Genomic DNA, 15,021 nt, shown 5'->3' with positions numbered 1-15,021 from the left:
ATCACACAAGTCACATCAAGGAGCTTCAGTGCCTGTCAATTTTCTTTGCAGTTTATCTTTAAAGACCCAAACGGAATAGTACAGGAGTGGGGGAGCGGTGAGTTTTAACTCAGTCTCTTTTGCTGTTAACAACTAGGTCACATCGCAACAGCCTCCTGCACCTCTCTCATCCCTTCCCCTTCCTTTTTCAATTTAAAATGTCACTGTCTGCTTTTCAACCTGATAAAAGTTATGGTGAGGCAGGGAGAGTTAATGACTGTAGATTGCTTTAAATTGAAAACCTGTGTAAGTCAAGAACCACTTTGACAGCTGAGTGCTTCCCTTGAAATACCTAAGTAATTACGCTTAATATTTAAGCCAAGCATAAGGTCAGATGGAACTTATCCAGGTAGCGCTTTCTGAAAACCTAAAGAAACACAAAGCTGTACGTGTGTCCTTTTATAATATGGTGGAATTGTACATGAAGAAAGAGAGGCCAGCCTCAGAAAGGCCTCACCTTCTCTTACCAGAACAAATTCACCTAGCTGAACAAATGTTTCCTCCTCCATGCCTGAGTACAGACTATGCATATAGAAGAAAAAAATACTTGATAAATAATAAGTGCATGCTTATTTTTTGGACTCATCTCCAAAAAAGCAGAAGCATCTTATAATTCCAACATAAATGTTCTTTCATATAATATTTACATGTTATAGAACAGAAGACTTTGGGGGGAAAACTTGAGAAATATAAGATTCTGGAATTTTCTGTTTTGCAGTGTGCCTTATTAACCAGCACCTACAATTTTATGTTATTCCTTTTATCCAACTCAGCTTCTAGATTTCAATGAGAAAACATGAAGATGGCTTACACAAACCATTAGCCTCAACTTAAAACAGATATTTAAAGAAACAACAATAACTATTTTCTTTAAAAAGCATTCCAAGTCCGGTTGCTGGGTGCGCAGGCTGGAGATCTACAATTCTCTAGTCTTGTTTCTCTAGCTTGTTTTCACAAAGCTACAGCTGCTTCTCTATGACTCGCTGGTTAATATAAATGACAGAAGCTTGAATTCTGATACAGTAAGAACATTCCAGCAAGTTCTCACCCCCCACCCGACCCTTGCTAATGAGCAAGTAACCAGATAACACGGCATAAGAGTCTCCTCTTTGATATACCAGAGCTGCTTGGGCGTCAGTTGTATGACCGCCTACTGTTAATAGTCCTTGTTTTCCCTCTGGTTGAATTCAACAAGCTCATGAATATTTATAAATGTTATTCACTATGTGACTAAAAGGTGTGAACAGTGCTCAAGCTGATTAGGACTATTGTGAGAGACAGTCTTCCTTCCACTGTTTTAGATTTCCATACACTTAAATCTGTGGGGGAATTACATGAAACAGGACTCCTCCCTAATTATTCCAAGTGCTAAATAGTTACCTCCAGGTTCTGAAGTTTCCTGCTTCTGGGGAGAAAAAAAAAGAAAAAAACATGAAAATGTGTGAAGATTGCCATCTAGTGGTTATAGTGTGAAGTTTTACAAAATATCAGAAAACCATGCGTTTTATTTCTCAGACAGTATTAACCAAGTCTAGTAATGTGAACGGAGAAGGCAATGGCATCCTACTCCAGTATTCTTGCCTGGAGAATCCCAGGGACGGCGGAGCCTGGTGGGTTGCTGTCTATGGGGTCGCACAGAGTCGGACACGACTGAAGTGACTTAGCAGCAGCAGCAGCAGTAATGTGAAAACTTGCCCCAACGTTTCCTCTGAAAACACTTCCTCCCATAGCTGTGGGAGTTGGATGAGAAGCCAGCACTGTCAGGGGTGCAGGGCAAGGAGCCCTGGAGCCCTTACAGGGTCCCCATCTCATTACACAGTAAAGGTAGCTTCCTGCAACATCCAAGCACAGGGCAGGTCAGCCAGGGAAGCCAGTGCAGTCACATTTGGAGTTTCATCTTTGCCTGCCCCCTCTGTCTTTCTATCCAGTAAGACTTCAAGCCTAATTTTATGAGTTGCATTGTGCCCCGCCATCCCCTAGCAAAGATAGGTTGAAGTCCTCCCCCTGATACCTCAGGAGAGGGCCTGGTTTGGAAATATGGTCATTGAAGAGGAGATTAAATAGTCATATTGTAGTAGAGAGGGTCCTTAATCCAACATGACTGCCGTCCCTGTACGGAGACAACTAGCTTGCAGAGACTGAGACATGGGGAGAACACCACGTGACCATGAAGGCAGACGGTGGATTTATGGCGGCTTGAGGCCAGAGAACACCAGAGTTGGCCAGCAAACTATCAGAAGCTAGGAATAAACAAGGAAGGATCTTACAGGTTTGATGGAATGTGGTCCTGCTGACATCCTGATTTCAAATGTCTGGTTTTCAGAATTGGGAGACAATACATTTCTGCTGAAAGCACAACCCAGTTTGTGGCACTTGTCATGGAAGCCCAGCAAATGAACACACTTCACCTTTCTCCTCTTGTGCCTCTTTCATCCTTTCTCTTTCATCCTTGCTCAGCTCTCATACTCCAGACAAACAGGCATAGCTGTCATTGTTTGCTGGCTGCTCTCCCAAGTGTCAGGCTCTCCCCTTGTTCAGCTCACCCTTCACAATGCCAGGTTGATCTTTTTAGACTATGATTCTGATTAGGTCACTCACCTGGCTTCCCTGTCATATAAAAACCGAATGTCTTCAGCCAAACATTCCAAACTCCTCTTGATCTGGTTCCTTCCAGCTCACTTTCCGTTATTTAGCTCAAGTATTTCAGCCACATTAAACTAGTCACTGGTATCTGTCACTGCTCCCTTTCCCACTACTGTGATCATGGATTTTGCTCCCCTTGTCTTCATCAGAATCAAACAGTACTTCTTGGGGCGGGGCGGGGAATCTTCATTCATTTCCAGCAAGAATTCTAGGAAGGTCTCAACAATTTCTCAGTTCTCTGAATTCTTATAGCTCTTTGCCCTTACCTCTCAGATGATATCTTTCTTTTTCCATCTTGTGCTGTAAGTAATCACAGTCTTTAATGCTTCAATTCACTCAGTAATCAGTAGATTTTTCTGAGTAGGGACCATCTCTACATGCCCCCAATGTTGTATATGTCAAAACATAACTGGATAAATGATGCCCTGTAAAGGAATGATTGAATAAATGTTGCCCTTTCTTTAACGTCTAGGGCATGGTCAGACCATCTGTTCACTTCATCTAATATCATGCTCTCCCTTGACCTCCCTGTTCTGGCCACAGTGGCCTTTAAGTTTGTCTTACCTGGCTCCTCTGTCCCAGTCTGCACCCAGAGGTCTTTCTTCCTGGAACACATATCCCTAGTCAAATATCCAGTTAACTTCTCCCTGAGATTTCAGCTCAACCATCACTTCTACAAGAGGGGTTTTGTTCATCTTTCTGACTAAATCAAGTTCCTATTGTGTGACCTCTCATCTGTGATGCTCACCACGGGTTCACCCGTACATTTATGGGCATGATAATTTGGTTAATAGGCATCTTCCCTATGAATACTAATCTCCATAAGGACAGAGACAGGTGGGAAAGTATTTGCCTTAGGTCACTACTGTATGCCTTTCATATTTCAGAAGCTCAATAAATATTTGTGTAGAAAACAAAGGAGTAGTTGAGTGTATCTGCATGGGTGTATATGCAAATAGTCTATTAGAATTAGAATTTTCTAGGCTAGTATCCAGTAGGCAATAATTATAATATCTACCATATTTGTATCTACTATATGCTAGGCACAGAGTCTAATACTTTATGCATTCTATCTCATTTAATCCCGAAAATGATGCTATAAGTTAGCAATTGTATCCTTGTTTTACAGATGAGCAAACAGTGGCTCAGACAAGTAACTCAACCCAAGATTACACAGTTGTTAAATAGCAAAATTATGATTAAAAAGCCATATATTCCAAAGCTCATTTTAAATACCATCACAGAACTACAGAAGAAAATCAACATAGTACTCTTGATCCTTTTGACTATACATGATGAACATAAAAGACTGAGCAAATAGTGTTACATCCTTAAAGCCAAAACACTCAAGAGTAGATTTCTCAGGGGATTGTTTCTTGTTCACAGAAAACCTCCATCTCCTGGCACATAGTAGGTGCTCAACATATAATGTGTTAAATGGATTTTTTTATTTTTGAAGTAGAGTTGGTAGCTCAGCTGGTAAAGAATCTGTCTGCAATGCAGGAGACCGAGTTCGATTCCTGGGTTGGGAAGATCTCCTGGAGAAGGGATAGGCTACCCACTCCAGTATTCTTGGGCTTCCCTGGTGGCTCAGATGGTAAAGAATCCGCCTTCAATGTGAGAGACCTGGATTTGATCCCAAGTTGGGAAGATCCCTTGGAGAAGGGCATGGCAACCCACTCCAGTATTCTTTCCTGGAGAATCCCTGTGGGTGGAGTAGCCTGGTGGGCTGCAGTCCACGGGGTCACAAAGAGTCAGACACAACTGAACAACTAAGCAAATACAGAGTTGACTTATGATATTAGTTTCAGGTTTACAACATAGGGATTCACTATTTTTATAGTTTATACCCCATATAAAGATATTATAAAATATTGGTCATATTTTCCCTGTGCTGTATGTTACATCCTTATATCTTATTCATTTTACACCCAGTCCTTCATACCTCTTCATCTCCCTCCCCGTCTCTTGCGCCTCCCCCACCGCTTCCCTCAATCAGAACCACTAGTTTGTTCTCTGTGAGTGTTTCTGTATTATAATATTCATTTGTCTTATTTTTCAGATTCCACATATAAGTGAAAACATTTGCATTTGTCTTTCTCTGACTTATTTCAGTTAGCATAACACACCCTCCAGGTCCATCCACGTTACTGCAACATTTGTTCAATGGATTTAAACTTCAAACAAGGTTTGTCACATCAAAGAATGATAAAACTGATAAATCCAGAGTCAAAATTCTGCTTTGAGAAAGCAAATGAAGGAGTAGGAAAGGGAAGAATAAGGAGACAGGGTACAAAATTAGGGGCTCAGCGTCCTTTTTAGTCCCTAATGTGTTCTGATATGCTATTTGGGGTGCTTTTTAAAAAAGTAGATGTTCTCCCACTTAGACCTATAAAAACACCACCACTATATTATTTCTAAGTCGCAGGTGAGAACTCTGATGCTCATGAAAGGTTTTAACATTTTCTTTAAGTTGCTTTTCTTTTTTTAATGAGGACCATTTTTAAAGTCTTTATTGAATTTGTTACATTGTTTCTGTTGTCTATAATCTGTTTTTGTTTTGTTTTTTGGTCATGAGGAATCTTAATTCCCCAACCGGGGATTGAACCCACACCCCTTGCATTGGAAGACAGTCTTAACCACTTGACCACCATGGAAGTCCTTCATGAAAGGTTTTAAACTTAGAGCTATATTGTTCCACATTCTACATGGTGGCCAATTCAATACAAATAGATGTTAAAGATGCTGACCAGTGAAATCACAGAAACGTGAGGGCTTCCACCTGTAAATCTCACAGAGTAACTATGTGAATTACTCAGAAGCCTGTTCTCCTGACTAACTTGGAAGATGAAGTTTTACCTGATTCTCAATTCTCATTACTTCTGTTTCTATTTTCCAACGTCAGCTATATTTGCACATAACACTTCCCGGTTCCTTTTTCTTTTTTTGAAAACTCTTGAGGAAAAGAAAATGGCTTATTGAAAGTGGAAATGGTGTCAGAATCCTAATTTCTTCCAGAACAACCAGTCAATCCTTCTAACATGCTTACTGTAGTGAATGTCCAGCAATCCACATCCCTTCACAGTGATAAAGAGAGTGACAAATAGCATTTTTCATGGAAATGACTAAGAATAATGGCTGGAGAATATTGAAACAATAACACAAAGTCCCATAATAATGCTGAACTACAAAGTTTATGAAATGTGAAACAATGGGAAACTCAGCTTTACATTGACTAAAATTTCAGATACAACATCACATTATCTCCTCTACAAGGCAGTAAAGCAGTTCCAACTGCTCACTGAATTATTTCAAGGAAGTGGTACCATCTTCCTGGTATTGTCTGTTTGACCATTAAATTAGTTAACTCTTGGGACAATATTTCTCCTTCTACATAACATTTCTATATGCAGTCTCTCTTCTCACTCTTAGAATAGATAAGTGAATGTGAACATGAAAGTCGTTCAGTCATGTCCAAATCTTTGTGACCTCACGAACTATACAGTCCATGGAATTCTCCAGGCCAGAATACTGAAGTGGGTAGCCTTTCTCTTCTCCAGGGGATCTTCCCAACCCAGGGATCGAACCCAGGTCTCCAGCACTGTGAGCAGATTCTTTACCATCTGAGCCACAGAGAACAGATAAAGCAGATGATGATTATCACCACTTTACAGATGAAGACAGTTAGGCTAGGACATAACAGCTCCTCTAATAATCACAGCTAATGGGGCAGAGCAGGGACTGGAACCTGGTCTATTTAATTCCTATGCTCTCACCACTGCACCTTGCTACCTCCTAATAACACACCACATAGAGGAAAATACTTACTCAAGAGTTCCTACACTAATGACTCCTTCCTAAAGAACGACCTTCAGAACATTACTCAAGAGAAAGTCGTGAGGACTCCATAGGAGTACAAGTGAGGTTCATCACTGCTTGCCTGCAATGGAAAGTTTGCCATCGGCCACCAAAGAACACTGCCCTGGAGGAGCTGAGTTAATGCTGGCAAAATACTGAGAGTAGCAAGTAGCATAGTGTACACAGTATACAAGAAGTGTTCATCAAACGGACATACATACACTTAAGTGCTCAGGCTTCCAAGTATTCTTTCTTTAAGCCTTCATCTCCACCAGCAGGGTAAACAATAACAAAATTAGTAATAATAACGATAATAATGATTGTTTATCTTATTGGCTAGTAACAGCTTTAATCCTCATACAACTGTATGAAATACATTATTAGCCTCATTTTACGATTGGGAAAACTGACATTAACAACTCGTTCAAGCTACTTACAGCTATTAAGTGGACAGTTAAGATTCAATTGTCCTGTTTTACCAAACACAAGTCTGTGTGCCCCATGAAGAGTGAGGCCAAACAATACCAAAAGGTTAGAGTTTGGAGCAGAGAAAGGGTAACTGCAAGGCCATGCAAGGAGACAGGTGACTCATGTCTTAAAAACCCCCAAACTCCCTGAAAGTTTACAGCAAAGCCCTCTCTTAGGAAAAGTGAAGGAGGGACGTGATTAGTTGTTGCAAACTTCTTAGGGTCAGATCCTTTGTTCTTCAGGTCACGACGTTCCTGTAAACTTCCACAGAAGCACATGTTGCTCTCTGTTCTGACAAGAAAGGGAAGGGGAGGCATTTAATTCTGTCTCCTTGGCTGCTTGTGCCTTTGAACACTTAAATGCTGCAGGCAAAGTAACATTGTTACCCCTTATTTTACTCACTCAAAGTCCCAAGGCTTGACTTTCATCCTTCAGGGTCCAGCCCTGGCTAAGTCCATTTTCAGACCAGTACCCTGCCCAGCCTGGCGTGCTGCAGTCCATGGGGTCACAAAGAGTGGAGCACAATTTGGTGACTGAACAACAACAAACCTGCCCAGAAGCATTTGATCCATGCAGTCCAGGTCCTCCCTCCAGTGACCAGGCCCTGCTGAAGAGGCAGGTCTCACCTGGCAGTGCTCTCAGGGCCAGGTCCCCAGACTCTGCCCAGCTGTCATCACTGAGGAAGCCAGGTGCCCAGGACCCAGCCAGACCTCAGGCCCCTCAGACTCCCCAAACGAGGATGGATCTCAAGCACTGTGAGCCAGGATGACTGCTGCTGCCATTAGGTTGCAGGGGATGGGGCAGAGGTTCACCACCACTTCAAGGCCTGAACCCACCCAGTGGGCGGCCATAGCGAGAGCTGTGCAGGACACAGCGCTCAGCCTGTCCCCGGGCCCCCAGCTCACCTGCCAGCCTGAGACCAGAAGGCCTGGAGTGCCTTTGGGAAAAGGCCACAGTCTGCCTCTCACCACACTCACAGACACAAGGACCTCGGTCCAGCTGACTGTTGGCCAGGCTGGGTCTCTCACCACCACCGCTGAGGTGCTAATGGTCTCTGGTTAAAGGTCTTGCGCTGAAGGTCGTGATCTCATGCTAACACCCAGCTGTGCGCCTGCCCCACCCCTAACACACTACTCTAAATCCCTTCCACTCGACCATGCTTCTTTCAGATCTAGTTAATTCAGTCCAGATAATAATTCAGTCATCAAATATTTCAGCCTCTAAACCTTTACTTTTCTTTCTTATTACTATTATTTTATTTTATTTATTTGGCTACACTGGGTCTTAGTTGTGGCAGGCAGGGTCTTCAATCTTCCTTGCATCATGCAGGATCTTTAGTTGCAGCATGTAGGATCTAGCTCCCTCAGTGAGGACAGCTGGGCAGGGTCTGGGGACCTGGCCCTGTGGGCACCGCCAGCTGAGACCTGCCTCTTCAGCCAGGCCTGGGCACTGGAGGGAGGACCCAGACTGAGTGCTAGATGAGCGTTCCTGGGCAGAGTTGTTATTGTTGTTCAGTCACTAAGTCGTGTCTGACTGTTTGCACTCATTGACTGCAGCACGCCAGGTTGGGATCCGACCTTGGCCCCCTGCTTTGGGAGCGTGGAGTCTTAGCCACTGGACCACCAGAGAAGTCCCTCCTTTTCTTTTAAACTGCGTAGACCTAATGGTAAGGTATTCCATGGCTTTGTTGTGCCAGTTTCAGCATGACTACCTTCAGGCTGATATTTTGGCTGAACTAAAGCACAAAAAAGGTGCCAACCTTTTTTAAAATGAGGGAGTGTTTGCCTCTTCCAGTTTGATTTAGGGTCCTAGGAGTCCCCCAAGTCCCTTTAAAATGAATGTTCTTGAGCCAAATGTATTAATACTTTGTATGCACTTGGAGGAACTGATGTGTTCCTAAAAGAAGAAGGAATCTCGGGAATGGCGGTGAGATTCATCATCAACAAAATAGGAATAAATCCAGCTGAAGCAAGGTGGGAGACAGTGAGAGAGCCTAAGGGCCTCTTATACTCTCAAAACACAGCAAAAGCTTCTCAGGGCACATTGCAGCCATTCCCCAAAGTGATCTGCAGGACAGTCATCAGGCACTGCTGCTGCTGCTGCTGCTAAGTCGCTTTAGTCATGTCTGACTCTGTGAGACCCCATAGACGGCAGCCCACCAGGCTCCACCGTCCCTGGGATTCTCCAGGCAAGAGTACTGGAGTGGGATGCCATTGCCTTCTCCAGGCACTAGCCCAACAAAAATAAGGAGTAGGTTTGAGATGATGTATTTGAAATAATAAGCTGACAGAGGTCTTGGGACCCAAGGTCTTGGGACCTGTATCTTCCCGAAAAGTGCCCTGAATTCAGCATTGTGTATACTCCTCAGGAATATGTTACTGCCTGTAGATGATCCATATGAGAAATTTTGTGCGATAGCTGGACAGTCTCTTACAAAGACCCTGAACCCAATGTTCTGAAAAAGGTCAGTGGCCACTGCATCAGAAGGATGTCAATCCTGGCTTTCCCTCCCAGAGAATTTTTTAAAAAACACTTGACCCTTGAACAGTGCCAGGGGGTTTAGGGGTGCCAACCATCTGTTCAGTGGAAAATCCTTAATTTTATAGTCAGCCCTGGGTATCCTTTCTCAGTATCCATGGTTCTGCGTCAGAGTATTCAACCAACGCCAACCCTGCAGTACTGTAGTATTTACTATCAAAAAATATCTGCATATAACTGGACCCACACGGTTGAAACCCATGTTGTTCAAGGATCAACTGTTGATGTATATATGACACCAACGCCTTGATGTATTATCTCATTTAGTCCTTAGAGGAGGTCTGCAAATAAGCATCAGGAGCTCCTGCTTGCAGTTCACACAGTCATTCAACATATGTTAAACACTTACTGCATTTCAGGCACTGTGCTGGGGATACTGAAGTGATTAATACAAAGGCAGCCCCACCCCCTTGGAGTTCACTTTCCAAGCGAAGGAGGAAAAGTGAGGACGTGAGAAGATTTTAAAAATATCAAGAGATAAAGGTTAAGGTGCTGAGAGAAGGATTCAGAAAGGGGACTTCTCCCCCAGCTCCCCTCTCTCCTACTTTTCCTATCTTACCCCCTGAAAGCTTCCCTCTCCCACCGCTTCTTCTCCCCTGATCTCCCCTCACCCACTCCTCCACCTGGCTCCCAGCACCTCCTATTTTCTCGTCTGGTTGCCCGAAGCAGGGGAGGGGGAGAGGGTGAGAGGGGCTAGGGGGCGGGCGGGGGTGGGGGAAGATGTCCCCGCGAGCCTGCCCCACCTGGCCCTCCACCTGCGGGCACAACGGTCTCTTTTTAGCCGCGTGTGCGCCCACCGCCCCTGATCCCTCCTCAGACCCTATGAACAACAGACTGGCTCCAGAATGGGAAATGAGGCCAGTTACCCGGCGGAGATATGCTCGCACTTCGACGAAGATGAAATTAAAAGGCTGCGCAAGCGTTTTAAGAAGCTGGACTTGGACAGTTCCAGCGCTCTGAGCGTCAAAGAGTTCACGTCCATGCCGGAGCTGCAGGAGAACCCGCTGGTGCAGCGGGTGATCGACGTCTTCGACACCGACGGCGACGGACAGGTGGACTTCCGGGAATTCATCCTGGGGACCTCCCAGTTCAGCGTCCGGGGAGATGAGGAGCAGAAGCTGAGGTTTGCTTTCAGCATCTACGACATGGACAAAGACGGCTACATTTCCAACGGGGAGCTCTTCCAGGTGCTGAAGATGATGGTAGGCGACAACCTGAAAGACTGGCAGTTACAGCAGCTGGTGGACAAAACCATCATCCTCCTGGACAAAGACGGGGACGGGAAAATCTCCTTCCAGGAATTCAGTGCTGTGGTCAGAAGCCTGGAGGTCCACAAGCACTTGGTGACCATTGTGTGAGTTTTATAAGGTCGCCACTCAACAACAACTTTTTCTTTCTTCTCTATCTCTTTAAAGATCTGCCCAAGAGGCCCAGTAACTGCCATCTCTGATCTACTGGAAAGTGTCTCTCTTACTGAAGCAAGATCTTCCAGCCTCTTGACCACCTACCTCAGTGTTACTAACTCGTCTGCTCTCAATGATTCAGGATAATGCCCTGAGTTGGGGAAAACATGATGAAGGAGCATGGAGGGAAAAGAAAAGGAAACAGCTTTTATGAATGTATTTTTTTTCTTTGTTTTGATTCAGAAACCAAACTACAAAGAGTGAAGAGAACTTTTAAAGTTCAAAAATAAGAAAATATACATCTTTTCCTTTACTTCTCGTGGTTTTATATATGGGGGAAAAGTTCCCAAAAGGTGCTAGGTGAACTATTTTCATTTACTTGTGGTGTTCAAGCATCTTTTAACAGATTATTAATTCCTTATTGTAGCAAGAGGGATGAATCTATTTCTCTTGGCTGAGCATCTTTTAATCACCTCTCTCTAGGCAACAAAAGCCCATCTTTCCCTTTTGAAAGCCTCAGACCACAGCTGGGTTCCTCCTGTCTCATTGCTCCAGCTCCTTTAGTTTCTTTTCAGGCAGAAATTCAGAGGCCTTGTAAGAAAGGCTAAGACAAAATCCCCAGTCTATCAGTCTCAGTGAAGGTGGCTTTTCAGGCTTGATTGCCTACCACAGTATTAAGTTCAGTTAATGGGCCTTCCACACAACCACGACAGAGAACTGCCTGGGAAGCTCATGCATGCATGCATGCTCAGTTACTTCAGTCCTGTCAATCTCTTTGACACCCTATAGACTGTAGCCCACCAGGCTCCTCCATCCATGGCATTCTCCAGGCAAGAATACTGGAGTGGGTTGCCATGTCCTATTCCAGGGGATCTTCCTGAGTCAGGGATTGAACCCACATCTCCTGGGTCTCTTGCATTGCAGGTAGATTCTTTACTGCTGAGCCACCAGGGAAGCCCTTCCTGGGAAGCTCTCTCACCTCCAGTACCTAGTGGGAGAGAATGGGCCACACTCATAGTCCTTCTTCCCACAGGCAGAAGTGGTGGTAATTCCAGCTGCAGTGGACTCTCCCCAGGGTGTGGAAGTGGTATTGCTCTTGGCATTCAAAAGATGCAGAGATGAACAGGTACACCTCTGTAGCAGGAGTGGATGCTGTCTATACTAACAAAACTTTTTTTAAGTTTGACCTGGACCTGGCAGGGAAGTTGAGAGCTCTCTCATTGGGGGAAGCCTTGTCTCTAATGTAACATTCAGCCCAGAGTCCCTCACACCCTAATAAACCTGCAGCCAAGGGGTATGCTGGAGCTGTTCTTACTGGGTGAGAACAAAAGTGGGCACTTCCCTCCCCAGTTCCATGTTCAGTGATGTCATATCTATAGTTTCAGATCAGCCACTGTGGGAGTAGTAAGAACTCATGGAAAAGAGCAAAAAGTTGTAGTTGTTTTTGTTCTGCTTCTTTTGGAGAGTCAGTGTACCAGTAAGTACACTGTTCCTTGTACCCTAGATTTTACCAGCTCTCTATGTCCCACTTACTACTGCCAGTTCGCAGGACAATGAGACATACTCTCCCTACATGTACTAAGCCAAGGTATAAACCCTAGGTGATTTTTTTTTTCAGGACAAGGAAGACCCATTTCTAGATTTATTATCTTTATATTTTGAAAAGGCTGGTAGCTAGTCTTGCTTCCCCTAAAAGTAGGAAAAATAAACCCCCACATTTCATTATTGGCACTATGCCATACTTTTTATTTTATAAATTACTTATGAGCCACAAAGAATAGATGTGCCTGCCCCTTAAATTCCTGTGTAGTCCTAAATATAAATGTATTAATAATCAGTAAATGTTCCCAATCCTGTAGTTATACGAGCCTTACCCCCATTTCAGGGTGACACAGTGAAAAGACTCCGACACACCTGAGTTTGGATTCAGTTACAACTGGGTTTTTGTCAGTCACTTGTTATTAGCTGTGTGAGCCCAAGCACTTACTTAACGTCTCTATGTCATTTCTCCTGGTTAAAATGAGGCTCCATTCCCAGGTTATTCTGAGAATTCCAAAAGATAAGACATGTTAAGTGCTAGTGCACAACACATTCCCTCTCCATGTCCTTTCGTCCCTTTTTACTCAATCAGAATATAAGGGAAAAGGAGGCCTCTGGCTTCCTTTTGAACCCTTACTTGGTACTTAGCCACACCTACTCTCAGATTAGCAGGACATTTGTGTATCCCTAATCCAGAAATGAAACAATGTCAAGGTCCTCTGCACCCTACAGGCTGTGTCTTCTTCTTCTTTAATTTTTATTTATTTAGTTGACTGCATCAGGTCCTAGTTGGGGTGCGACAGCTTAGTTGCTCCGTGGTTTGTGGGATCTTAGTTCCCTGACCAGGAATCAAACCTGTGTCCCTTACATTGCAAGGCAGATTCTTAACCACTGGACCACCAGACTTCTTGACTGAGAATTTAAAAAAGAGAGAGGGACTCATTCTAGCCCAACCTATTTGACTTTGTGGAAGAAACCTTTCATGAGAAAAATGAGCTTGTGTAATGCCAGCCAAGAGGACTTCTGAAAGAGAGACATTATTTGTATGTTCTGCAATGTGCACACCAAAATACAGTTTAAAATTAGGACCTAGGGTTTGAAATATGTTGGATTACATGTTCAAATTTAACAAGAGGAAAAAGCATTTCAGCTTATGGAGTGGCTGGAATTCACAAGCTAATTGCTCAATCAGTCTACCTAATGTATTGGGTTAGCCAAAATGCTTGTTGGGGTTTTTCCCACTAATGTCTTAGGAAAAACCTGAAGGAACTTTTTGGACAACCCAATAGTTTCGCAAGGCTTTGTGGCAGTGACCTTAAACTGTGCACCTGTTTCTAGCCTCAGCAACTGGAAAGCTCTGATTGTATGAATATTTAGGGGAAAAGATCACATTTACTTCCATATTAGAATGCTTTGACTCTTCTCTGTTAATTGCCAAGTTGCCAACAAATCTCATTCTGTACAGTTCCTTGGAGTGATAATAGTAGTTGATGCCTATTGAACAGCTGTTCTAGGCCCTATTATGTTTGTCATACCATTTAATCATTGTAACAACATTGTGGGGTGGGTGCCTTCATCTCAGTTTTACAGATGATGCTATAGAGTGATCTAGAAGCTACCCCAAGGTATCCAGCTGGTGAGTGGCAAAGCAAGGACTTGAACCATGCTCTCTGACCACAAATGGTGAGCTCCCTGCACTGCTTCCTATTTTTACGGCTTCTGTATTTACCTGCCTCAAATTATTCCTAAGATAATAAAACCAAGCTTCAATTTTTACAAAAAGATAATTGTTTATCAAGGAGAAAGGAGCTCCTACCTCCTTGGTCCTATGCATTGCAAAAAATTAAAAATATTAGGCAAGGCAATCTTAGATCATCTTCCACCTTCATCTCATCTTGAGAACTAAGTGACAGCATTTAGATTAAACTAGTAACAGCAACCAATATGCGTTGATGCTGCAGACATCAGTAACAATATGTTGTTGTGAATCCTATATTAATGGATTGTGTCTGCTCGCTACCATATGTTGCAATCCCAAAATCAACTAGACAATTTTTTTTGAAATGTAGGGGAAAATATGGCCTTAACATAGTTGATTTATTCTCTATATTGCTGTAAAGGAATCTTCAAGGAAAAATCTTCAGGAACTTTTTTTTTTTTATTACAAATCCCATTCTTCACTTATGCTATTGATTTTCTCTGTTAGGACTTAAAGTGTGTCATGAATCTGGCTATTGTGTTTTATCTATTTCCCTTGCTTTGAAAAGGGAGAGGCTTGGGTGTTTGTAAGATAAGGTGGCATGGTGAAAAAGGAGTCAGGTTGGGACTTTGCTGGCAGTCCAGTGGTTAAGACTCCACACTTCCAGTGCAGGGAACATTTCTATCCTTGGTCAGTGAACTAAGATCCCGCATGCCACACAGCACAGCCAAAAAAAATTTTAAAAAGAGGTCGCTAGAGTTAGGATCAGAACTGGATGCCTCTCCTTTTGTATTGGCTGGTATAGCTGTCCCACCCGGCGGGGGGTTTGTGGGA

General features: G+C 43.5%; 2 protein-coding genes across 2 annotated transcripts in view; both read left to right on the top strand.

Annotated features, from left to right (window-relative positions):
• Positions 1–15,021, top strand: part of GRIN3A (glutamate receptor, ionotropic, N-methyl-D-aspartate 3A) — a 205,903-nt gene that overhangs the window by 170,568 nt on the left and 20,314 nt on the right. The window lies entirely within an intron of this gene.
• On the top strand, positions 10,368–11,262 carry PPP3R2 (protein phosphatase 3, regulatory subunit B, beta). Its single transcript, XM_010844830.1, has one exon. The coding sequence runs from the start codon at positions 10,392–10,394 to the stop codon at positions 10,902–10,904; it is 513 nt and encodes a 170-aa protein (XP_010843132.1). The 5' UTR covers positions 10,368–10,391; the 3' UTR covers positions 10,905–11,262.

The sequence above is a fragment of the Bison bison genome, unplaced genomic scaffold (assembly GCF_000754665.1).
Source record: "Bison bison bison isolate TAMUID 2011002044 unplaced genomic scaffold, Bison_UMD1.0 scf7180017864209, whole genome shotgun sequence".
Taxonomy (NCBI): domain Eukaryota; kingdom Metazoa; phylum Chordata; class Mammalia; order Artiodactyla; family Bovidae; genus Bison; species Bison bison.
This window is presented reverse-complemented; position numbering and strand designations above follow the sequence as displayed.

Excerpts from the sequence above, each read along its gene's own strand:
- PPP3R2 (XM_010844830.1), top strand. The coding sequence starts at position 10,392 with ATGGGAAATGAGGCCAGTTACCCGGCGGAGATATGCTCGCACTTCGAC.